This window comes from Ciconia boyciana, chromosome 10, assembly GCF_034638445.1.
Source record: "Ciconia boyciana chromosome 10, ASM3463844v1, whole genome shotgun sequence".
Taxonomy (NCBI): Eukaryota; Metazoa; Chordata; class Aves; order Ciconiiformes; family Ciconiidae; genus Ciconia; species Ciconia boyciana.
The window spans coordinates 20712016-20738696 of NC_132943.1; the positions used below are offsets into that span (position 1 = coordinate 20712016).

The following is a 26681-nucleotide window of genomic DNA, read 5'->3' on the forward strand; positions in this document are numbered from 1 at the left end:
TTAATGCACCTCTTTTCACCCAGAATGTGTAAGTAACATACAGGAACAACTTAAAAGAAAGCTGAACATTAATACAGTTAAACACACATAGCATCAAAAATTAAGTTCATAAACTAACAAATATTCACTGAAGTATTTGATACCAGTAGTACAAATTTATTAAGCTTTGTTTTTACTTTGAAAAATTTTTTAGAAGTTAAAAAAAAATAAACAGGTTAAATTATGAGGTACTGTGAAAGCTGTGAGAGTTTTGTGATTGCAAGTAAAAGATTTACAGATCTTACAGATCTGTAAAAGATTTACAGATAACAATTGAAAGGTGCATTACACTAATCAGAGGAATGCATAACCTCTGCAAAGCAGGTAGGAGTGAATAATTTTAATTTTCTCTCTTCTTATGGCTTTATTTTCTTACGCAAGGGAAGCAGAGGAAACCTAAATATGACCCTATTTAGGTATATTAACTGAAAAGCCTTTGTAGAATTTTTAAGCAAACAGGATTGTGCTTCCAATGCTGCCCACCTAGTTTTCCAATGTGTTAAATTGGACGGCTACTTGGACAGCTCTCTATTCATTACTGAACTGTGGAAAGGAAACACAGAGGTGGCATTTTCCTTTTAAACCATCTAATGCCTTGTAGCCAGATTCCAAAGCATCAAGGAGAGATTTCTTTTTTTTTTTTTTTTTTTGCTAGACAAGCTGTCGTAATTGAAATGAAGTCTAATCAGACTCATTACTGTTTTCAGCAATTTGCACCACCAAAGATGCTTATTAGGTAACAGTGTTTAATAAACCGCTCTTTAGAAAACTACCAGTAATGAGCTCTTAACAGCCAATCTTTAGCGTGAATGTAATGTGAAAAGTGTTCCTAGCGCTGAATAGATTTTCACATTTAGTAGTGTCATAATTAAGCTCAAGGAATTGGTAGCTGTGATGATAGATTTACTGCAATACAGACTTTTTCCCCCCCCCTGAAAATATATTTGAAAATACTTGGGGTTCAATAATATTTCCAGAACAAATTTTAAAACTGCTTAAAAGACTGTGCTAGACTGGATTAGCTCTGTAAATGGTACTTAATCAGAGAGTATTTGGGGAATGCACAGAGTACTGTAAGTCAGGTATCATCTACCAGGCATGCATAAAGTTAATTCTACCTAGCTTTGTTTGACTGCTCTTCCATCACTTAACAATTTCCAGTCATTAATATACAAATAATAAATGTTGTTGTCACCAGCTGAATAATAATGAACAAAAATGGCCAATAAAAAGAGATACTTGAAGAAACACTTGTCAGTTCTCCTTCTACAGTAACAGCTAAAAATGCTTGAGAAAAAAGACAGCAAATTGCTTGGTTTCAAAATAAAATTATGGGTGTATAAGATATGTATATATTTACATACACACACACACACACACACACACACACACACACATATAGAGCTTATGCTGTTTTTCCTACACGTTTTACAACCATCAACTCCTAGTACCTACTTAGCACCAAAAAACTCAAGTTCCTAATGTAAAGAACACCACAGCTCTGAAAATGTAACATTGTGACATATATTATTCATAAAACACAGCCATCAGCAAGAGATAAGTTTTCATCAATAGAAAGTTCAATTTAACTAGACGTATATCTCGCTGCACTAGTCATATCAATACTAGTACCTAACAAATGCTGAAAGAGGCAAAAAAGAAAATAAATGGCATGTATAAGCTCTAGCTAATTAAATATCCAGAGCGAATCTTGAGGAATAGCCACTGTTCACTCACCAGATTGATTTAGGTCTGACATAATATTTAAAGTTATCAATAAGAAATGACCAAGACTACTTTTTTGTCTCCCACTAGGAGAAATACATAGGGATGCAAATGTTGTTTTGCTTACTAGAGATTCGGCTGGAGAAGGTTTGTGTCAGCGGCCAAGACTTTGGAAAGAAGCACATAAAGATGAGTAATCAATAATGAAACCACCAACAAAATGATGAAGACTAATTCTTTTGAACTGAGATTTTTATATCAGAATTCCATGTTAAGAAGAGTTCCTTTACTGAATGAGTGTTCTCATTACATCTTTCATATACCCTAGCCCCCAAACTTCAGTAATCCTAAATGCAACCTCTAAGCCTCCATATCTGTTTGCAGCTTTCTGAATCAATAGGACTATGAGAACTGAGACTACCAAATTAATGCCAGTTTTATTTGATTTTGTGGTATGCGCTTCTTTGCACTACTACAAAGTGGAAGAAGGTAAAAAAAAAAAAAAAACACCAAAAAAACCAACCCCACACCCCAAACTCATTCCCAGATGGGTTTTTGTAGCTTTCAGATCAAAATATCTTCCGGTTTCTTAAGTCTGAACTGAGTTTGTACTCAGATCCAACATTTTTAGTACTCTGCCTACCCTATCACACAATTCCAAACTCTGCACCTTTGAGTCACACACTAAGCTTCTCCTCTCAATAAAATAACATAACATAAAATAAAATAACAGAGACTCCACAGCTGCTTTGGACTGCCTCCTCTTGTACTTCTGAATAATGCATTAAACTTCATATAATTTGTGAGTGACAACCCGATGCTCTAAGATACATAATATGCATTTTGTACCGTTGATTTTACTAAGCACAGATGCTCTGAAGCATCAATTGCTCATCAATAAGTCCTTCAATACTATACATTATGATATTTTTAGTAGTTTAAAACTGAGGTTGACAGAAATGTAGCATCCACAGGAGGTATCTTAGGCATCATTATAAAACTATGGTTACCATCCTTTCTTACTTCTAATGTAAAATTAAAGTGGGGGGAACTTTCAGTGTATTCCTTCTGCACCCTAGCACTACTACCAAAAAAAAATTAAAAAAAAATAAAAAATCACTTTTGAGCCTCAGATCCATCGGTATTTTATCAAGCCTACAAAACACCAGCCTGCTCACCTAAGATCCTGACCCCAAACAATGCCTGACTTTCAATAGAAATTGAGACTCTTCCTTCTGATATCTCTAGGCCTGCTTAGCCTGATCACAAAAGCCTTCTTTATCAGGCTCTTAGAGGAGTTTCCATTGCAGAATTAGGACCAACCAAAGTTTACACCACTTACAGGCTGCTACCCTGAGATGGAGTGTCATATATACAAGAGTACAGACTAGCGCAAGAAATTGCATAAGTGTAGGAAGTCAAAGAAGGAGGTGAAGCTACAGGGGCAGGTTAAACTCAAGTCAGAATTTGCCCCCAAACACTGTGAATTGGTGAGAAGGAGCAGTAGGATCCTAGAAAAAGGACAGCGCGAAGAACCTTGAGACCCATCTTGAAGTTAAGGTGCTGCCATCAGCCAGCACCTCCATGGTGTCAGAGGGTGAGGACTCTCCACAGGGGCATGGCCAGGCAGGAAGAGACCGCTCTAGTGGTAATGTTTGCTGTCATCGAAACCTAAGGTGAGCCCTGGAGTGGCTCGTCTCAGGCCAACTCCAACAAAAGACAGCATAAATAGCAGAAACTGGAGTCCATGTGAATTCTATTGAACCTTCTACAGCAGCACAGACATTATTTTCTTCTCCATCAGTGCAATTCCAATATCACAGCCCAACTTTTCCCAGTCAGGACCCAGCATCAATCACAGTTTGCCCTTCAGCAAAAGGTACCATAAACAATCCGTAGGGTGCCTTTGAGTACAGAACACCTCAGATTTCTCCGTTCTCTTGTTTATGGCAATTTTATTTAGATTTTTTGTGTGGAGTAGAGAGTGGCTTGGATGAAATACCATACAAAATTGTTTCACTTGGTGGTCTGCATTGTTTGTTTGTTGGCTTTTCTAAAAAAACCAAAGCTCCCCAAAACCCAAAAATAAACTTAATTGTTCCAAACAGAAGCAACCACTTGTCCGAACGATTGCACACAAACCAACTCTGCGGACTGCTGAGGTTACTGTTCTATTATGACACCTTTACAAAAGCTACATAATAGATGACTTGCAGCAGATGAGAACATTTGTCCAACAGAACTGGAATCCTTTGTATTATGGCAGACAATATTCCCTGTGCTTCAGATTGTGTGTTTAAACACACGGACTTGCCTAGTAGGTCTTTCTTTAAAGGTAGAGCAGTCTAGTACACAACTGCCCTGACTGAAATTGCTTATGGAAATATCTCCTTATAAAATGAAGGAGGCAAAAGGAAGAGCACCAGGTCCTATATAATACAGCTGTGGGTTTGCCTGGGGGATGGGGTTAATAAAGAAAATGCAGGTGTGAGTGAGGAAAACGTCCACGGGCCTTGGAGGGATTGGGGTGAGCATAGCAGAATGTAGCAGTCCTTGACTTTTACTTTATTTTTCATAGAGTCTGTTTTCTGCTTTTCCACTATAAAGCTTTCTATTTATTTTAGCATAACTCTGTATCTTTGTCATTAAACAATCAAGTTCTAATAAAAAACATAATGCAAACAGCCAGTTGTGTAATGAAAAACAACACAGGGTTGAAGGGGGGTTCCTGCCTGATCTCAGCAGCAGATTAGCTTATGCCCTGCAGCATGAGATGGGAAATATGTTCCTCACTATTACAGTTTTGATTCTGTATTTGTGTTTTATATGGATTTTTAAAGAGACACAATATAAAGCTTTGGTTCAGAGAATCTTTCTCTCTCTCTCTCTCAGTATGTATGTATGTATAACCGTACACATATATTTATTTCCCCTCCCAGAGCAGGGATGATATTTGTCTCCAGCAATGGCACAGTGCCTAGTCTGGAATCTAGCAGACAGAAAAAATACACAACCAGAAAAAACATGTTTTGGACTATCCCAATACAGACTATATCAACTGCAATCCCAAATACATGTCCTTTTGAGAAATTCTAAGTGACCCTTTTTTCAGCAATCATGCTGCTGCACTGCAGCGTACTGCAAGATTATTTCTGCCTAGAGAACGACATAGTTTTATTCATAAAAAGGTAAAAACCATTCAGTTAATTGCTTTTTATACTCAATAAATGTTAACAGTTTATTCGCTGGCAGCGAGCCAGGAGACCTCCTCCAACAGACACAGATCTTTCAGATGCATCTTTCCTCCTGTATCCGACATACATGGTCTCCTCCTCCCCTTCCCCCTCCCCCAGTTCTTTACAGGCATTTCTGCACTGTCCTCTATCTCAAAGTTAAAGCTGTGCCAAATCAAGAGCAGCAGTGCTAAAGGGTGGTCAGAAAATAGGACAGCAAAGGTTTTTGAAGTTAACAAAGCAGCATCCTGTTCCTACCACCTATCAAGCATGTTTCTGGTTTCTTCGTGTACTGAAGGCCAGGCTAGGTGATTGCCACTCACTTTAGGAACTTAACTCTGCAGATACAGCCCAGCCCTTCAGCACGCTCACCCCCGATGGCTTGTGAAACTCGTGTGGAGAGATCCCGTCTCAGTCTGTCAGCCCACTTGCTGAGTGGCAGGTGAATCCCTAGCCCACTATACCAGTATATGGGGTTACCTGTTCTGAAGATACATCTGAGAATAAAGAGTAAAGTAGACAATAGGAACAAGGAAGAAGAATTTAGAAACTTTGGTCCATGAAAGACAGGAAAATGAGGCAGAACTGCGATACCCAAGCCTTCGCTGAGTACCTTCTAAGGCTAAGCAATGCTTTAAATTTGTCCATGGCCTTACTTAAAGTTTTTGTTAGTTGTTTGGAATTTTTTTTTTTAAAACTTCACATTGTTTTCATTAGGCACATAATTATTTAGGCACATTATGATACAAAGATCTTGTGCCACCTTTTCAAGAACACATCCAAAACATTTTAAATAAATATCCTATGTTTGATTTAATGAAAAATGCCTTGGGCTATATCCATGTCTTGTTCATTCTATGGATTAAACAGAGAGTTTGCCATGACTGAACTAAAAGGTACTTGATAACAAATGGTTAGAGGGCACAGGCTGATATTTAAGAGGTAAGGTTGCACCAAGGTAGCTTTGATGGGCCATTTTGAGGATAACCAGAAATGACATTTCTTAAAAAGGTCTGGATTGCTAAAGAGGAGGAATGCCCTAAATGCATCAATGAAAACTGCTGCTGAACATGACTGCTCTTTTTAATATTTTGACTATTTTTGAAGGAAAGACGGTCATGCTACAAATGTTTTTTTCAATAAATCTCTGGCGAGTACCAGGCACTTCCAAGATCAGTTACACAGCATACTCTTAAAATGATTAAACTGTCTCTCACAGCACTTTAAATGATAGACTGTCCAGAAAAAGCACTAGTGCCCCACAAATTAGGAATTGTAGCAGTAGTTGATAAGCTAGAATGAGCTCTGGGCTGTTTTAGGACACACCTCACCCTCATTACTGGGCTGCCCCTCTTGGAAAAATTCTTCCCCTTGTGTAAGGTCATTCAGCTAGATTAAAATATCTCACTGTAATGTTACCTCTTTATAACACCTCACGTACTTGGGTATAGAAGTGCTGGTTACGGGATGAACAATGAGCTTACTTTTATATGCACTGCATAAAGATACCACCTGTGTGATTTAGCTGAAAAAGAAAATTTATTCTATATTTCTGGGACAGCTCTATCTAAAGCCACAAGTTGCTATGACAGAGAATTTAAATTGTTTGGACGGTTCCCCTGCTTCCTTCTTCAAGTTGTTATTAATGTCTATAATTTAGGCCTCTGTGTTGCTAATATGCATGTGGGTATCTCGCCAGTCATATGAATAAAGCTGCATAATTAGGCAGTGGTATAATTTGTGGCCTCCAACTCTTTCTCCCACTTCCCTTTCCCGATGCTTCTTGAAGAGACTGCGATTTATGTTGGCAGCAGACCGTGCCACCGTTACTCACAGAAATACCCTTTGCCTGAGATTTCTTTGAAATTAGTGACAAAAATTAAGCCTCCTAGCAGTCACCAAGGATAGGGATATACTGCAACAACCTCTCTGCCACCCACACATTGGGGGAAGTATGATTGTGTTGCTGGGGTGGAAATTTGGGCAGGTGACCAAATGGTTAACTGTGCTTATCCTTTCATCCTCCAAACTGACAGAGACTTCTTTAAATTCTCAGAACTCCTTTTACAGAATCTCCGTTTGACAATTTCTAAACATGCCCCACTGTGTTCACCAAGTTCATCTCTATTAACAGGAAATGAAACTGAAATAAAGAGGCACTCTTCGTGTTGACTGCAGGCATTTCAGATTTCATGGCAGCCCGTGTATTCCCAGTGCCTTTCACATGGAAGAGATAATGTGTGCGAAGAAAAACAAAATTGTAGGTTTAGTAATGTCAAAATCTGATTTATGCCAAAATAGAGATGTCAACAATAGCAGAATAAGTGACAAGTGTTAAATTACCCAAAGAAGTAAATTCTGTAATTATTTACCTCTCTGGCACATGATCCTTAACAACCTCCAGACCTAAAAGGATCAGCAGGAACCACATGCGTTTTGAAATTCAGCATTTCTTCTTATTTTTGAGAAATTACTTTTTGCGCCAATTTTTTTTTAAATACAACTAAGTGCCACCAACAGCATTTCAAATAAAACGTCAGCAGCAAGCCCCATAGCTGAATATGCTGGGAGCTGAGTATACAGTCATCTGCAAATGGACAACTTTAATTCGATTCCTGGCACCACTGGCCACGCTGAGAATTCTTCTATCTCTTCACACCAGGGGTTTGCTCTTTTAAGCATTGCTCCCTGAAGGGAAGGAAAAACTAGAGAAAGAGGATTTCCAATGACCCTGCACAGATGAATGAATGTGTCAATGGTGAATATTGGTTCAGCTTTGAAATAGGGAATCCTGCAGTGGTTTCTCTGCTTCATCCCCACTAGTGAGTTCCACTGTGGACTTCAATGTGTAGGAGGCCTTTAGGGGACAGATAATAAATGAAAAAAAAAAAAAAAAAAGGGAGGGGGAGAAAAAAAATAATCAATAAAATGGTTTAAGAATAATAGAAAGGTATTTCTCTAACTATAACCTTTAAATTCTTTCTTAGATAATTTTCTCAGAGATGTGCATCTCTTTGGCCGAGCTGGTTACAGAAATTGGTTAAAAAAAAGCTTAAATAAATAAGGGGTCCTTACCAGATAGCCAACATTAAAGGACAGTGTACCCTTTCAGCACGTATTTAATTTTGATGGGTTTCCATTTGTTCACTTGTTTGTTTCTGGTGTAAAGGTGATGTAAAAACAGTTGTGAAATTGTGAAATTGTTAAAGTGCTCTCTGTTTCAGTGTGAGCTTTTTCTTTCCTTTATGACTGATTTCACAGCAAAAATGGTGACATGCACAAACCAAACACAGAAAGGAAAGATGCCTCTTCTCACCTGCGTAACTGTCCTGTAACTCAGGTAAACACAAGCACATTTGTCTAAGCAGTAGTAGAATACACATTTACTTCTACAAGCCTTTCAGTTCATTTTCATTCAACTACCTATCAATCAATCTCACCATGACACAATATAATTTCCTAATCATGCCAATATTCATGCTTTTATCTCTTTTTAAATCCAAAGAACATATATTTCAATAAGACATAAGTCTAATTATTTAAACATGATGTAGAATAACACTTGTCTAAGGCCATTTCTTTTATGAGTTTTAGTTGGTTAAAATTGCCATATAATTTAATCTCTATAGCAAAATTTATATAAAAGAATAACAAAAGCTTCCAGTAAAGAAGGCTGAATTGTTCAATTCCCAGTAAGTGCTGCTTTTTCCTCCCTTATGTCTACAATAGTTTTATTTGTTTCTAAGAGCAAAACCAATATATTCAAAGTGAAATGTACTATTTCTCAACATGTTAAGAAACACAGAAGAGCAAGTGCATCTTTTTTCTTTTACATGTGATAACTTTAACACATAGGAAAACGAAAAACAAACCACTGCCCCCCCCCCCCCCCCCGCAACTCTGCACAGATTTCTATACCTTTGAAAAAGACGTTGGCAGTCAACTGCTTTCTATAGCTGAATGCATGCTCTTTAAATATAATAATTTTATGCAAATTAAAGTTTCTCATTATACAATTGCTAATAAATGTTTTGTTACCTCCACTTTTATGTTGCTGAGAATTAAAAAAAAAATAATGGACATCTAAAGGGACATATACTGGACAATTTCAGTCATTAATATAATATGCAGATACTGAATTTTTTTGGATACTCAGGGGTATTAACTATACATTTCATAGATATCATCAGATATGATCCTGTTTCAGCTAAGAAAGAATTTGGGTAATCGGATTTATGTAGTCTACAGCATTTCCTAAGGACGCTGCCTGGGATTTGTCTCTTTTTAAATAGTTGAGATGTTAATGTTCTTTTAAGACTATTTTTTAAATACCGAGCAACATCTTCATGAAGAGCTGCACTGATTTCCAATTATATAGAAATTAATTTGTTTAATCAAGCTACAAGAAGGACAAGACGTTGAACTGGAAAAATTCCGTCACATTAAGTAAAGGATTATTACTCAGAAGAAATATTTTCAATGTCAGACAGACTTGCAGCCAGAAACTAACTATACTTCTTACAGAGAACTCTATGTGTGTCTCTCCTGCCTGACTAGTTTTTCAGAGCCCGCCAAAACAACACCAAAATGAAGTCTAAATACAGTGTTGACTTGCTTTTTAATTTCATTTGCTTTCATCACAGCCAAAGAAATCTCCAGGAATAAGGCTTAAATAAATAGAGTTACCTTTTATAAATGTGTATTTTCTTTTACATGGTATGTGAACTGGGAAAGGAAAGGAGATTCCTGACAAGTTGCTCTGCCTCTGGTCTCAGGATTGTCTAATAAATAGGGATAACCATTCTCAGCAACATGATAATAAATGTTTCCCTTTTAAAACACATTTAAAAACTTGTAAAAAAAAAAAAAGGCTTAATGTTTTTATGTTGTCATAATGCATGAAATCCTTTCATTTTAGTATTCATTATCATTATCAAGTAAATTCTGTTGAAAAAAAAGGGAAAAAAATTTTGGCATAATTTTGGGATGATAGCAGTACAGATGAGAATTGCTCCCATAACCTTCTGAATGGTGATATATGCAAAATAATCCAAAATGAGTTGCTTTCCACTCCCTTTACAGGCTATTTGACATCCACTGCTCAAGTTTTTCAAACCTTCAGTCGCTGACTGTAATAGTGCACAGATGGAACAATATTTATTCTGTCAGTGGAAACTAATTAAGATGACACTAACTCTGAACATTAAACCAGAAGAAGAAGAAAAAAAAAAATGAAAAAAAAAAAAATCACACTTTACACAGTGTGGCACATGATCTGTGAGTTTACAAATAAAAGCTATAAATTTTAATATATTTCTGTTACATGGGAGGTGTGACCATCTTTGCTGTTTCTGCCACACACGGTAGCCAGAGATGGGCTTGCAGAGCCATATCTGGATTCGTGTACAAATGCCCCCATCTCTACCGTTAATTCACTTCACGTCAGAAACTGCATCCCAACAACTTCCACTCTGCAAGAAGAGCAAGGCAGACTTGCAAATTATTTCACATTATTCTTCAGTCAGCCACACTACCCCTGTCACCTCCCTCAGCTTGCGGTCCTTCACGTCCCAGCTGTGCCAACGCCATGAGTTGGGCAGCACTGAAGTCAAGTCAGGGAGGTGGCCAGCCCCACCATTCTGCTTCTCTCCCTTAACTCCAGCTGCAGGCATTATGAGGTTGTCTGCCCTTTAGAATAAAAGATCCCATTTGATAAATCATTAGGTCTGATATATATGTGCAACCTCCATCCAAGGACTGGCTCACAGCTGCTGAAGACTCAAAATCAGACGTGTGACCTCAACACACAAACTAGTGATTTTCAAAACCTCATTAGGGATCTAAATCTGCATCTTTTGGTGGCTGAATGCCTTTAAAAGTCTTCTTGTCTTCTGATGTTCATGAGCTTGAATAAACCGGTTCACAAATGCTTAACACTTTGAAGACCTGTATGGTACAGCTCAAATTCACAAGATTGAAAACACAGTTTAGAGCATGGTAGTTTGCTATTAGACTCAACTATCGGTCCAATTGTCTTTCAGCACTATTGCCTCCAAATGAATAGGCATGTCAGGAGAGAATTGGGTTTGATGTGTGTATGTATTCATGGAGATCCACCATCCTAACTTCTTACTCTATAATAAATAACCTTTGTAGGGAAAAAATAAAGAAGTATATACTTCAAGCAATGTTGACTTTTGTAAGTTGGAATGGCAAATTCTTTGATACCCCAAAAACAGAGAAAAAAAGAATCAACTGCCCACAGTTAAGCAAGCGTTAACATTTTAGAAGTAATGCATCATAAATAAAAGTCACCCCATTATTATTGTTCTGCTAATATAAGATAAACTGGGCAGAAACAGAACTGCCTGAGAAGGTGAGATCTCAAAGGCTTCTTGTGTGTGCAGTGGCACGATCCCCTAGAGGTGTTTAAAAAAATACATCTGGAGGTGATACTTTCCATATTGGTAGTGTTCTTCACTTAGCATCTCCCAGTAACCAGGAACATGCTGGTGCAGAATTTCACTTTGACTCCATCCATATTACACAAAAAGTAATTATAATTAATATTCTTCTCATAAACTGGATGGAATAGTTAAACAAACACTTCTTCAACAGTTCCAGCTATAGCCACTAGTCTAATAAAGGATATTATCTATGTCTACAAATCTGGCTTTTCTCAGATCAATGAGACTAATTCTGAAATTTAATTATTTTAATCTGAAAACATATTTTAAAGTACCTTCTAAACTGAGATACTAAATGTGCTCCATGAACTTTGTTTGTTTATTGATGTTCATGTCAAACCTCAAAGGCTACTAAACTGCAATCTTACATTTTAAAACAAAATATTTTTTTGCAAACTTAATTCAAACGCAGGGCACAACATAATGAGTAGACCTGCAAAAAATGATGAAGTGCATCTTACTTCTAACTGATGATAATATCTTCTGTGGATGCCAGATAACATCTCTACTGAAACCGTACCTTGGCTTGACAATAAAGCTGGAAGTTACTCAAGTGTATTGTAGCCAACTGTGAGATTTAAAAACAGTCACAACATACTATTAGTGGCATTCAGCCAATCTCTTAAGGAACACAATGACCCGAACTTTATTCTGAAAACTCTGTTTGAAAGCAAATCTATTCCCTAAAGTAATTTTCAGCACTGCTTAAAAAGCTTGGAAAAATCAGATTAGAGTAAACCAGGTTATGTAGATGTTATGAGAATGTAACTTCTAAAAATAACTTTATGGATCAATTCAAGTAAAATTCAAATACAGAGATCTCATCTTTCACACAGCCCTGCACTCCTATGTTCTATAATTCTGGTCCCAAACTATCAGATTGATACAGTCTGTATAGTTAGTATAGTGTTTAGAAAGCCTGGGATATAAAACAACTCCCATGCATTGAAGATTTATGCTTTGAGAGGCTTATGTGAACACATTACATACAGTATCTGATAGAACTGCTGCACTGCATGGTGTATTTTGAAATGACTATGGATGCCTAAAAAAAAAAAATATTCTCTCAGATGAACAGACATGCATATATATTACTATATTCTGTAACAGGGCACAAATTTCCTTCTATTTTTTTTATGGAGTATTCCCATCACCATTGTAAACTTCCATGAGAAATAGAACAGAATCTTACAGATGAATGAAAATAAAAAAAGGAGATAATGCTAAATAAAGACAGTGAATGAGGTGCACCAATTGAAAGCTTGCCATAATCACAGAAAATGCACCCAGGTAAATGCTTAATAGAAACTCCTATGAACTAACAGGAGTGACACATAATCAATGAAACTCCTATTAAAGCATTATTAAGAAGTAACCTTGTTTATTCTAAGTAATATAAAATGTACCCACTCACACATAAAAGCCATCCATGCACTACCCAGCCTATCACAAAAATGATCAGATATAGTCTAAAGGAAAATGTTCACAGATACTTCAGAAAAAGAAGCATACACTGACGCTTCAATATATTTAGTCCAGAAAATAACTTAGATGTTGTTAATGTATGACAGCATATATTGAACTTATTCTTTCCAAACAGCATTGACTAAATGTCTCTGTAAAGTTGATTCCAAGGGATAGCAGTTTACTACTTTGTGTATTCAAATTAAGTTACTGTTTGGCTAAAATATCACATGCAAGGAAGAAAGTGAGTTAGTCTCAACATGTGGCTAAATAAGATAACTTGTTTCATGCATAGCAACTCTACAGACTTATTTGTCTGCTGATTCATGACATCTAGCTTGTAATTGTAGCATTAGGAGCCATTTACACAGGAAAAGTACTGTGCTTAATTTCACTTTCACCTCGCTAGTGAGGAAAACTACATCATTTTAAAGCACCGCTTACCTTATTCACACTACAACTGAGTCTTTGAAAGGATTTTGCCAACATGGAAATTAAGGACCAGATTTCTTTTCACTCTAATCACACAGCTGTACCGCCAGGAAAAGAACACCACAGATATACTCTCAGTTTCAACAAAGTAACTTATTATTTAAATGAAGCATATTTACCTGTTCAACATTTTTGGTGCCATCTATAAAGCCAAAATGATGCCTAATGCCATCAAGTCTAAGTGTGACAGTACAAATATTTCACAGCAAGTACTTTCCCAGGGCAAGTACAAATTAAGGAAATAACGAGCAATTGCAATTCCCATTGTGGTCAACAATTCTCCTCAAGATCATCACCAGCTTCCCATTGAAAAACATTGACTGTTACTCAGCTTGAAATCAGGGGGACTTTTTGCTTTGAGCAAGGTCATTCTCATAGGTAGTGTACAGTGAAGCAAAGATAATAGTCGTGTTGTAACCATACATAATATAATAGAGAATGGTGAAAAAATTCTAATTGTATTTATCTGATCTCTATCTGCAGTATTGCTAAGTATATCAGAAGATGCAAATCTAGTAAATAATGCAGCAGAAAGTTCCTCAATATAAAATGAATCTCCCCAAATACAGGAACTCAAAAGAAAAAAGAAAGTTGTAATGGCATTGCATAGATTGTTATTTTAAAATTTTGCTTTCCATTTCTACAATTTACAACCTTTTCGCTCAGGCTATTTTCTCTTTGAAAAAGATACCCCCAGTGGAGTCAAAGAATTTCATCATTACTCTAGTTATTTGGTGCTTTTCTGCAATTTTCTTATTAAAAATACCTGTATTATCACTGTAAGCATCTGAACTCTCTTTGTTAATTTGTTACATGTAAAAAATGTCCTTATAAAAATTATTCTCCGCATTCTTTCTTTCTTTCTTCACCTGTTCTATGAGATAATGTAGCACTGTGGCATGGAAAAATGAATAAACCCCTTTTGTGGCTAAAAATATATATGTATTCTTCTTTTATTAGCTTTCCCTTTCTTCCTTCAACCTAAACCACAAGACATTTTGACTTATAATTGCATTTTTATTTTGACATGTTTGCTTTATGATATTTGTTTCTTAAATCTCTTTCAGAACTCTGCAGAGCTGATATACACATAAACGTCTGCTCCAAGTAACAAAAGTGCAATCCAGTGGAATTAAATGCAGTTGTGTTTTGATGCTAAAATAATCTTATAAATACAGTTTCACCGAGTAACAGTGGTGAGAAAATCTCAGGAGGCTCAAGCAAAATCTGTTCGGTTCAAAGATGCATCCTAAAATTTTGACCATTTTCTACTGAAAAATATTCCCCTTTTCCCCTCCCTCTCCATGCAAAAGTTGTTCATTTAGAACAGGCTGGTTTTACACCTTGAGAGGACAGAGAAGAGGGCATCCTGAAGATGGAGAGAGGACAGCAGCACTTTTTCTCATCGTAAAGACTGTAAGGTACAAAGAGAATGACTTTGGTATGAACCATTTGTGGACAATAATTGTGAGCATGTAGAAAGAACAAAAACTAGGACAGTGTGTTTTAATCAGGGATGTGGGAGCGACATTCCTAGTTCTAAAGAACCCCAGTTCTCACACAGAGCCTGGAACAGTGATTCGCTTCAGAAAAAGCAAAATACTTTCCTTCCTCCTCCCCATTCTACACAGTAACTCAGAGCAATTGATTCCAAAGCAGGGTGAAGCCTGGGAGATTTAACAGCTCAGGCATAAATCTTCATTCCCAAACGCTTCCCACCTGCCATGATTACTATCAGTCATTCTTACCAATTAAGAAGAAAACAAACATTTCTCACTTCTTGCTGTGGGGGAAAAATACTTCCTGCGAGACGTACCGATGGGAACTTACTTGGCAAATATTATTTCTCTCCAGAAATAACTTATTATACTAACAAATAAAGTGGGCCAGGTCCCAGTCTCCAGCCTCGAGGACAAGTGGCACAGTATGGAGGTTCGTGGTTTTGAGCCCACACATGAGTGTATGTCCTGGCTCCATTTAGTTTCTATGATGTAGCCTGGGAGACTCCAGAGGAACAGCAAAACTTCAAAGAATGTCACTGACATTCAGTTACTTAGTAATGACAGTGAAATATATATGCCAACTTCCTATTTATTAGACATTTATTTTTTCACGTGTAAGATACATGCAAGGTCAATTTAAAACGCAGGGGGACATATTCCAAGTTTTCCAGAAGTCTTCACTGGCACTTTTTATAGTTTAAAAAAAATTATGTCCAAAACAGCGAAAGAAAGATCTATCAAAAAAACCAGAGGGTGATCCACTTTCAGAAAGGTAAATCTTGAGTTTTATTTTTGCAATACAATTTTCACCTACTCACTATTTCCTTAAACTTCTATTGAGATCTCTCTTCTTCCTTTGTTAATGAGTGCACATCTACGCATATATTAGCTGTAAACTAAAAAAGAAAGGAAGACTGTTGGGAGAGGCACATATTTTCCACATCTGGATTTGAGTCAAAGGAAGAAGGAAATCAAGAAAACAGGGATACAATAATGGCTTAGAGAACAGAGGGGGAAATATGATGGACATCTAGAAGAAAATACTAATTTTGATGCAAATAATCATCAGTTACATGGCATGGTTCATGAATGGACTAATTAGGGAACTGGATCCAATCAGTAAGAAATACTTTTAAGGTTTGCTGCTCTGACTTGTTGCGTTCTTAAACAAAATGGAAGAGTCTGAAGTGCTGCAGGATATAGAATGAGCTATTGCAGGAAAGCAAAATACATTGAAACAGCAGTCAGGGCTGGAACACAGATAGTGAAATGCATGTTTTCTTTAGGAAAAACAAAAATAGATAGAAAAGGGTGTCTGATGACGTTATAGACTGTGAAGACATAAAAAGGGATATGTTGGATAAAACACTCTGGTCATGTCAAAATAATGGACATACATTAAAAAAATGAAGTGTGCTGGAGCAGTCCTAGAAATTATGCATTAAAACTCCCAGATTACATCTGGACTTGGAGGGAATGGGGGGGGAGGCACCGATATTTAGGGAGGCAGAAGAGGTGAATTGATCCAGAATCCATAGTTCTCCTATTAGTTCAAGGTTTAAATACATATATATATTGCAGAAAAATAGGATGCAGTTCACAATGGATTTGTCAAAGGTAATTAATGCCAAGCTAATTTCTTTGATAATATGGCTGATTTTAAGCAAAGGAAATTACTGATTCATTTAACTGCACATCTGCCTATATGTGATAGGTTACCTTTTGCATTAACAGCTGGAAAGATAGGAATTAGTAAAAGGACTGTAAATTAGTTAAGGAAATACTAAAAGGGGTATAATGACAGACAGTATTGAAAGGGCATCTACTGAACTGGAGGAAGCTTGGTAACGAAGCTCCTCAGAGATCAGTTTGCAAAACTCCCTTAAATTCATTACTGAATATGAATATTACATAAGAAGTACGAACACACTGCAGAAACTTGCATATTACACAAAATTAGGAGGCACCACCAGTAGAAAGAAAAATCAAAATATCACACAGGTAAGATATCATGTTCCGTGTAAACACAAGTAATGAACAGAAAGTAGTAGTATGAAATATGAGTTAATAGTGAAAAAAATTTCTACAAGTTGAAACTTAATCACAAAGAAAAGGGAAAGGAAAAAAACTGAAACGTATAAGCTGATTGGAAGATGGACCTTCACCAACTAATTTGATGTAAATATGGAAACAAGCTACGCAGTTGTAAAATATAAACAGGCAAATTTTTTTTTGCAGAAAGTATTAACGTCATTACACAGTGAAACCTCACCAGAACTGTAATTCTGATTTTCTTCAGGGAAGATTAACTTAAACTGGAAGAAGAACAGGGAAGGGCTATAGGGATGACACTAGGAATGAAGAGTGTATGTTCACACAGAATAAAAGACATTGGCTTGCTCTACCCTGCCAAGACTGGATAGGAATATGATTCCTCTGTAAAAATATAATCAGCAAAGCATATACACTGGAGATGAACTATTTAAGTCAAAAAGACAACATTGGCACAAGAACAAATAAGTATAAAACATCCATAAATAAATTTATGCTGCAAATTAGAAGATTTGTAACTCCCAGGGCAGTAACATTATTGAACAGTGAGCCAGAGTCCTGAAGGACAAAAATAATTAGCTCATGTTAAGACACAGCTTTATCATTTTATATTATAATATATAGTGACAGTACGGGACTGGACTTCAAGATTCCCTAGGCTCTTTTGTATTTTATATCCCCATTTCAGAAGGGTTGCAGAGCTCTTCTTAGCCTGTGGAAAACTGGTGGGACTAGGCCAGTGATGAGAACATTAAGAGAAAGACAGGAAATATTAACTTGGCACAGAGTCACACTAAGGAATGAACTATTGCTTCCAAACTGGGGCCAACTCCTCTATACGCACCTCAGAGAATGGGCGAAGTCCATTTCTGCTTGTGCATGTCTATATGTGGGAATATTTCGAGCTGATTTTGGGTAGAGAAAGGAGTAAATAGAAATAATAATACATTTCTGCTCGGTTCTTCAGCATAACTAACTTCCTTGTCCCTGGTTACCTAAAGGTTAAGCTCAGAACAGTATTGCAGAGCCCAGCATTCCTTCCACTCGCATGGCAAAACCATTCCTGTTTAGATATGCACTGCCTGCTTCATTCCTATTTAAATACTAATGCACTTTTTTCTTTTTTTATATTTTTTTCTTTATTTATTTTAACTAATAATGATAATTCACTCATGCCCTCTGGTATTAGCACCTACACTGCTATATGATAAAATTCTGTGAGGCTACATGCAGAGACCTCCAAAATATCCATTTTGTAATATGTGTTTTTCTGTTAGGTTTTTTTGTTTGGTTGGTTTGTTTGGTTTTTTTTTTTTAATAGATATCTTCAGATACTACTTAGAGATTGTGAAAAGTGGTTTTCCTTTTATGAACTTTAAGCATGTGGCAGTGATCAAATGGGTACAGCTGTCCTTTAAGGACATTGGCAATTATTGTCATCATACCTCCTGTTAGGCAGTTCAAATTGCTTAAAACTTTGATAATGATTACTTGACTGCATTTAAATGAAGGTCGTTTACCCTTCCATTCCCTACTTATATAGCATCTTTCGTGCAACACGCCTCAAGGCCCTTTCCAAAGAACACTAATCAGTACACAAAATTATATTGAAGCAAATAACCTTGTCACAAATTCCATTACACAGTAAAAGCTAAATAAAAAATAATAGCTTTCCTGTCTATATTTAAAAATATATATCCACTTAGTGTCAAGCTTTTCAAGTAGAAGAGAATGCCACAGAAGAGCACGGATCGTACTGCACAGCAAGGAAATGAAAAGTAAACTATTGCTACAACACACTTAACCAATACTTGCCCTACCTTACCAATACGATGGGCAATTGCAAAAAATCAATTTTTTTAAAATGCTGGCTCATGTTAAACTCCAAAATTTTCAATGAGAATTTCAAAGGAACAGCTGAAGCCATGTCCAAGAGGGCCAACCAGCCAGTGGAACAGAAATCGCCTTGTCTTGCAATAATAACTGTTTTAAAGTTTGATTGAGGCAAGACTGGCATCAATCTGACATTTACTTAAAGGAGAACTGTAACTGTTTCGCTCAGCCTGCCAGTTCAAAACGGAAGAAGGATTTCTTCCCATAAATAAAGGTAATTTCTTATCTATGTACAGATACAACCTCCTACACTAGCTCAGACAAGTGAATGTACTTCCCTTGCTTGCAAGTCTAGGCAGGAGAAAAGTTGACTGATAACGTCACTCCCGTTCCATAGTGGGCTTGTTGGCTAGTTACTGGTAACCCCGACACTGACTGTAAATACAGCAGTCTCCACAAAATCCAGCAGGCTCTTTGAGTTGCTACAAATTGACATAAGTAAAAATATCAAGTAAAAACAGCCCAGAAATTACCTTTCCTCCTAACCAAACAAGTGATTTGATCCACTTTAGTGGCAAACTCAGCCCTTCCCTTGTCACAAGTCTGAGACCATAACAGAAACTGCAGAAAAACGATGCACACAAGAAGTTAAAATAACAAAAATCTTAGTTCACTGATAGATGTAGCATCGTATTTATAGCATTATCTGTGCTGCAGAATATCATGCACACCACAAAAATCCAGTGATCACTCTTGCAGATATGTTCTGTGGTAGTTTCTCATCTGAAAAAGCAGAAACAAAATGAAAACAACTGCAACACTTCTGAAGAGAGAAAACATCTAAAAAAAATCAGAGGACAAGAGCCACCCCATATCCCACATAATTTAACTCTTTTTTTGGCTGACAGAAATATAACAGGGAAGGGGAAGAAAAGAAAGATTAAATACAAGGGAGAGCAGTAAAGATGTCCAGAAATAAGAGAGACTCACTCAAAGCTCTTACCCAAGTATTTGCATTCTTGCTCATTTTAGCTTGTGAAAAATGAAGAAGTTGAGGAAATAAAAGACAAATTAAAGAAGAGAAACAGAACATTTGGGAAAACTCATTTTAAAATTAGAGAGAAAACAACTGAAATACAAATAAATAAAACTCTCACTGCACAGTAATCCACAAGATGCCTGTGCTTAAAGTGATGAAACAGTCTTCGTTCAGAGAGTCCTAGCTGCCAACATTTATACAGAGTTTGGCATACTATACGGTGATCTTTTCACATACAAAAACAAACACAATTTTCTTTTGGAAGCTACAAACCTCTTCTGCAATTCCAACTGAAATGATTTATTGGCCAATTGACACTTCTTGAATTAATTATTTTTCAAGTATAACCTAGGAAATTCCATCTCCTATCAGTTATGTCAAATTTGACAGCCTCAGGTGAAATTTCCCTTTCTTAATTATTTTATTATCCCATTAATTCTCCCAATCCATTAGTTACACTCCCATGTCCCCCTCTGAAGAATTTCTCTTCTTCCTTGATGTCTATACCTCAAATAAACAATGTTCCCCCTTGGCAATCTCTTCACTATACTAAATAGGTTTCACTACTGTCATTTCCCTTCAGAAACTAACTAGTACTTATGCATCAGTTTTTCTCCACCTTTCCTTTAGTGACAATTCCAGAAGGGAACAATCAAAGTGATCCTCTCCGAGCTAGACGTAGAGGTGTCTGATTTTCACTACTGTGTGCTATGATAGTTACATACACGTGCTTCCCCACCCCCCCAAAAAAAAGTACTTTTGAAAATTATACATTGCAAACCATATCTTAGCTGTTGCCTACTGTTCTTCTATATGAGGTGACAATAAAAGGTGAAATGCACCATGTTGCAAATCCATCGATCAAAAAAGCAGTGTGTGTTTCGGTGGCGATGCTGAAGGGAAGGGCATAACACAGATACAACTCTCAAAACTGCTGATCCCTGGGACAGGCTGCCCAGGGAGGCTGGGGAATCTCCATTCCTGGAGACTGTCAAACCTCAACAGGACAAGGCCCTGACTGACCTCATCTAATTTTGAATTAGCCCTGCTCTGAGCACAAGGTTGGGCTAGATGACCTCCAGAGGTCCCTTCCAACCCAACTTGCTCTCCATGAATCACTTAAGAATTTTTGATCATTACAGAAATACAGTGTAGTACCTCAAATAAGCTGTGTGCTGAATTCCCCATTAGATCTTGTGCTGTGCTATTATTTCCCTTACAGTGCTGTGCTATTATTTCTCTTACAATACCAGATGCAAGAAGTACAAAGACTGGACCTCTTCTCCCAGCAGTATTGCCAGGAGATTTAGGAGATTATTCAGATTCTCTTGGACTGTAGCCATTTTTACAAATTGTGAGAACAGAGAAGATGGATGGATCACACTGGAATGGGGAGACAACCTCAAGGGAATATATAAGACAATCCTCAGTACAGCGGCCATATCACCTGCAATGGGGTAAACCATGGAACTATGCATTGTTTTGGATAATTCCAGAAGGATAATGGTCAGCAAAGACAAGTATAGTGTCACCACCTTTGCCAAATGATCCCAGCTCTTTCTGGAATACCAGTTTCAGTTGTTTTTGAGAAGGGATTAGGTACGCATATATTGCTCCCTCCCAACATTGAGGGCAAAAATGGAGCCTGCCTTGTGTCAGACAGTTGATACATAACCTAGAAATACTGCTGTCAATCTAGTGGAGATTAGAACTGGCTGAATTTTCACTACTTTGTCTAAATTTTCTCAAGAATACCCTTATTTCTGCAGACTGAATTGGAGGATCATATACTTCATCTTCTTCAAGACCTTCCTGTCCTTTTGCTACTCAGTTATGGCAAATCATCAAACCACTGTAATACTGTTTCCCCGACACAAGGATCAACTCAGCACTTTTGGGGACAGTCCCTGCTCACAGCAGTATAGAGATTATTTTAGACAGAACTGGAAATGGCAGAGTCACTTTGGGGTTGGCTTTCACTAGCCTAGTATCTGATACAGAATAAATATGCTAAGAGCTCCAAGTCAAGTGTAGTATGCTCCAATAAAAAGGAAAAGAATAAGAAATAAAACTATTAATGGCAGCACAATAAAAACAAAAAACCCACTGAAACATACATAGCAAATCAATTAAGCACAAAACCTGAGACAACAAAGAGGTGCTCAAGGCTACCAGGTGCCTAATTCTAGAGAGTTCATTCTTCAAGATATTGAGCATCACAGCACTGAGTTGGCAAAATAAGTATATAAATCACTGCAAAACCTTGTGTGTTTTCCAGTAGGAATGTGCCTACCCTAAAGTCAAATCGGGATGTCTTGAATTGGTGTTTAGCAATCAAGACAGCAGCTTGCCAAACTGGCTCTTTCAAAATGCTTTTCCTTAGAGAATATTCATCTTGGTAAAGTCTTCCACAATTACATTTCCTCTGGAACTAATTAAAGGATAACATTTTTCATAATCATGTTTTAAAAAGCTGGTTTTCAAACGTTGTAGAGATACAATTAATTTTTAGAACTTTAGGCTAGGCTGTCAGAATAATATAACATTGGAAAGCATTTTCAACACAAGTTGAAAATATAACAAAAAATGAGCAGATTTTAGGCTCTCAAAAGGAGGCCAATATTTGGATTTCTTCTACCATTGTTTAAATTTTTTGAGTATGTCTAGACAAGGAATTAAGTTTTAAAATCAAAATTATTTAGAAAAGAAACTATCATATGTCATTCAACTCTTAAATCTTATCCACTCAGGAAGAAAACAAAAGTTAAGGTAAAGTTTTATGGTTGAAGATGCAGTGATTGTTTTGATTATCTGGCAATCACAGGTTTTGATTATTTGCTAATCACAGAAGCAGGCAGGTTTATTTTTTACTTTGCTACAAGTATAATATATATTATTGCCTCTGCTACAAAAGCTCAGAGAGCCTGACTAAGGATTGCACATAATTCCCCTAGTATCGTCTTCATTGTTGTATGTCAACCGTCATGTCTCTCAGCTGCTATCATATGATAGATACTCTGTCTTAAAGGCGGTCACCACAACGCAGCCACTTCTGGAGTAGAGTGACATGTGCTATTAACACATGGCAGATTATGATCCCTGTGCAGAAGAATGCTGTCTATCTGAAAGTACTACTGAAGAAATACAGGTGATCTTCAGTAAAAGGCAAACATGGCATCTTCATGGCAGAAAAAACAAACCATGCAACTCAAAACTATAAATGTTTAAGACTATAACTACTTATGATCTCACTTGTTCAAAAGCTTCTATATCCAGTAGCAAGGTAACCTTACTACACTGTCTGGAGAATTGGTTTAAGATATCTCAGTGGGACTTAGAGCATCCAGACATAAACTGGCTGAACTGTTAACCTGAAAGAAACCATTCAGTATTGCCCTAGAATTAATTAGTTCCACTTTAACATGGAAAAGGGTTTCAGTGGGAAAAGTGCCAGAATGAGAGCCATCAAAACAGACCTCTGGTAATCACCAGAGAGCAGGAGTATTAATCTATCTGATTAATCTGTTGAGCTGTAATAGTTCCTCAAGGGCAGTGTGATGAGTTGGTAAGTGAACCTGGTGTCATTCTTCTATCCCTTGCTCCAGAAGGATATAGGTCTGTACAAGAAAACTTGCTGGCAACAGCAGCGCTTCCTATTTGCCCTGATAGGAACTGGCTGAAAGCAGCTGGATACTTCCCCAGACCCACTAGATGCTACCTTTGCTGAAAATTTTGCACTGCTTTCACAGAACCATGGTGTCTTTGGCAACATTAAGTAGGGATTGAAGCACTTGAGAGGAATAGTTAGCAATGATACAATACTAGAGCTATCATGGAAGCCAATCCTGATATAAGAATAAAATATATTCTGGTAATAAGGTCTGTCAGAAGAAGCCGCCCTGCCAGGGAAGCAGCAGAGGTTTTTGACAACCAGAGGAAAAAAGCTACAGAGTAAATAAGATCATAACTGACCTGCCTGTCAGCCTTTTGCCACATTAAAGCAGGTGTGCTATGTTAGTACACCTTAAAATTTTTGGCTTCTGCTGGGTATCTGAATATTGGGAGCCACTAGGTCTGGGCAGGGAATGAGATTTCACTGTATTTCAGAGAAGATTCCCCCCCGCTCCCCTTCAAAGAGGATAAACGTGTTTATCTCATCTTCTGGTCCCTAAGAGAAAACTTACTAAAGCTACTTAAAACTGAGGTGCTGGAGAAAGCATGATGGCAGAGACAGTGTTATCTGCCAACCTCCAGTAAGGATTTTGGTGACTGAGTAGACATGTTTATGGTATCAGTAAACTCCTACAAGCATTTGGACTGACACCTGTGGGCAAAAACTGAGACAAATGCCAGTTATTGCCAAGGACAATCTGCAATGAAGAATTTCACAGCCAAAATATAAGACAAAGGGAATAGACAGTAAATCATTATCAAACAAACTGAAACAGAGAAACTGGAACAAATATTTAACATATCAAATTATTCCAAGAAAAGAAAAAATTATCCCAGTGACTTAGAGTTCAGAAAAGCTACTGATGCTGAATCATCAGGAACCATAATTTCATCTGTCCAGATTCCTGATGTAGGAAATGCTCGCGTAATTTGTCACCTTTTAAAAAGACAGTATTTCCTACTGAACTAAAGAGAAACCTATCCTATCTTAATCAGCTAGTCTCCACTTGGCAGCTGTATATGTGTAGAAAATTTCTAAAAAGGAACCGGGTCACCGAAGGAAGCATCTATTGAGCATCTTTTCTTTTACTCATTGACTTCCTATTTTTACTCCATGTATTACACACTTTTCCCCTCCTCTGTTGGCCACCTCGGCTCTGGAATCACATTGGGAGTCAATCATTTTGCAGTCTCTGACTGAGAGTATTGATTCAATGCTGTGAAAGATGCCATTCGGTTATAATGAGTAACTAAACCATAAAACTATATTACTTCCTTTCATTCATTCACTCCAGTAATATGACTAAATACCTTTAACTTCTTTCATCAGCTCTCTACAGTAGCCATGTCATGCCAGCAAGACAAAAAGTAAAGAAAAAAAATAAAGTCCAAACAGGCCTTTTGGAGCGTGATCAGCTCATACTTTACAACGTGTTCCCCTCTGCAAAATAATAGTAGGCAGCCCTTTAATATCCTTCCTTGAAAGACAAATTTAGTTTATTTACCTATAATTTTCAAATGGACGCATTCCATTCTCTTAACTTTTCATAATAGACTTGTTTCCTACTCTATCTGGTGTCTGTATATAGATACCAGACTCCCATGAAATATCCCATTAGTCCCACTGCTGAATTCTGGTTTCACCTGATGTCACCTTTCATTACCGCAGGCAATTTAAAGCTCAGGCATCCTGCCATAGCTGAGGAGACATAAAAGACCAAAAATTATTTTAAGAAATTATTTATCAGAAAAAGTCTAGGAAGAATTTATAAGTCTTCTCTCTCCATTATTTTTTTCCCATCAGCAATTATTCCAAAACCTGAAGTGTTTTCCCGTTTATTTAGACTCGCATTAGTAACAAAAAATACTATTTTCTTAACTTTACACGCCTATAAGGCATAAAGAATCTTTTAGATAAACACAAGGTGAATTCTGATGGAGCCAATCCCCAGGCTTGGAAATGATAAAAATACAGGTAAAGAAATCAGCTCTATCTTCTCTTGCATGGCTACCCCGTGTCTTGTCAATCCAACACAGACAGGAAGAAGTAAAAACAGTAACAAGTATTTCCAACAAAGAGGAGAGGGAAAGGAATCATCATCAGAGAGAGAACATTTAATAAAATACTTTAAATAGGAATTAGTTTAGCTACAGGAGACCAATAAAGATGGAAAAACAAGCAATCTAAATAGCATGTTGATGGATCTCAAAGCTTTTATCTTGCAGAGCCTAGTAAAAGAATGCACTAATTACTTCCCTTTATACTGTTCTATCATTCTATGTTTGTATCTCTATGATGAAAGGATGTACCTGATAGAATAAGTCCCAAGTCCAAGAGTCTTTACTGGACAATCTGTAGACCTGAATTATTCATTACTCTACCAATGAGTCAACAAGTTTCAAAGGCTTGCCTTTTTGTGGAGGCTCAACAAAAGACACTGAAGAGGCCAGAAAGTACTGCCTGAAAGAGTTATCATCCCAACTGCAAAGGATATTGAAAAGAAAGTCTTCCTTGGGCATCAAGAGCAAAAATAATATTATAAAGATGTGTCTTGAAATACAAGCCAGACATTTCACATTAAATTGTTCCTGTCTATTGTTAACTTCAAATGAAGAAGATCTAGGACGCCTTCTTCTTCCCCCCTTTTAAAATTCTATTAAACACATCAAATTCAAATCATGAGAATCTCATATGTATTAGAATGGGAACAGTAGCTTCTAAGTTGAGAGAAATAACTCTGAAGGAGGAAAAAAATAAGTTCCCTTACCCCAAGATGAATCCTTTAGTCTCTCTTCCTCAATTCCATCCTTCTTAAGATGAAGCTTGGAAGAAGAATCCATAGTTAGATGGATACAAGAAGTTACTCCCACCCATTAAAACGTATCTTTTAGCAAAAGAGAATTCAAGGGAAGAATGAAAATGGTTTGAGGTTGAGCTGAAAGTTAGTTTTATAGCAGCCGGTCAAGAAGTCAAATCCAAACAACCTCTTCTCTCTCGCTTTTATCAGAACATAATCTGAGGAATGTTGTCGATCAGAGACTCAAACAAAGGAATTTTGAACCCTTGATATGCCTAAACAACTTGTCTTATCTAACTGAGAAGCAGTGGAGTAAGTCTTTTGTAGTAACTCATACTCTTGGCCTAAGTATTTGTAAAGTGGTC

The 26681-nt window shown here is 37.0% G+C and overlaps 1 protein-coding gene across 7 annotated transcripts in view; it reads right to left on the reverse strand.

Moving 5' to 3' along the window:
- FIGN (fidgetin, microtubule severing factor) overlaps positions 1-26681 on the reverse strand; it is a 104459-nt gene that overhangs the window by 21270 nt on the left and 56508 nt on the right. For 2 of the 7 annotated variants that reach the window (XM_072874576.1, XM_072874579.1), the window contains one exon: positions 26287-26341. The exons of the other annotated variants lie outside the window; for them this stretch is intronic. In XM_072874576.1, the coding sequence (XP_072730677.1) occupies positions 26287-26341 (55 nt within the window). The remainder of the gene's footprint in view (positions 1-26286; positions 26342-26681) is intronic. 7 annotated transcript variants of the gene reach the window in all.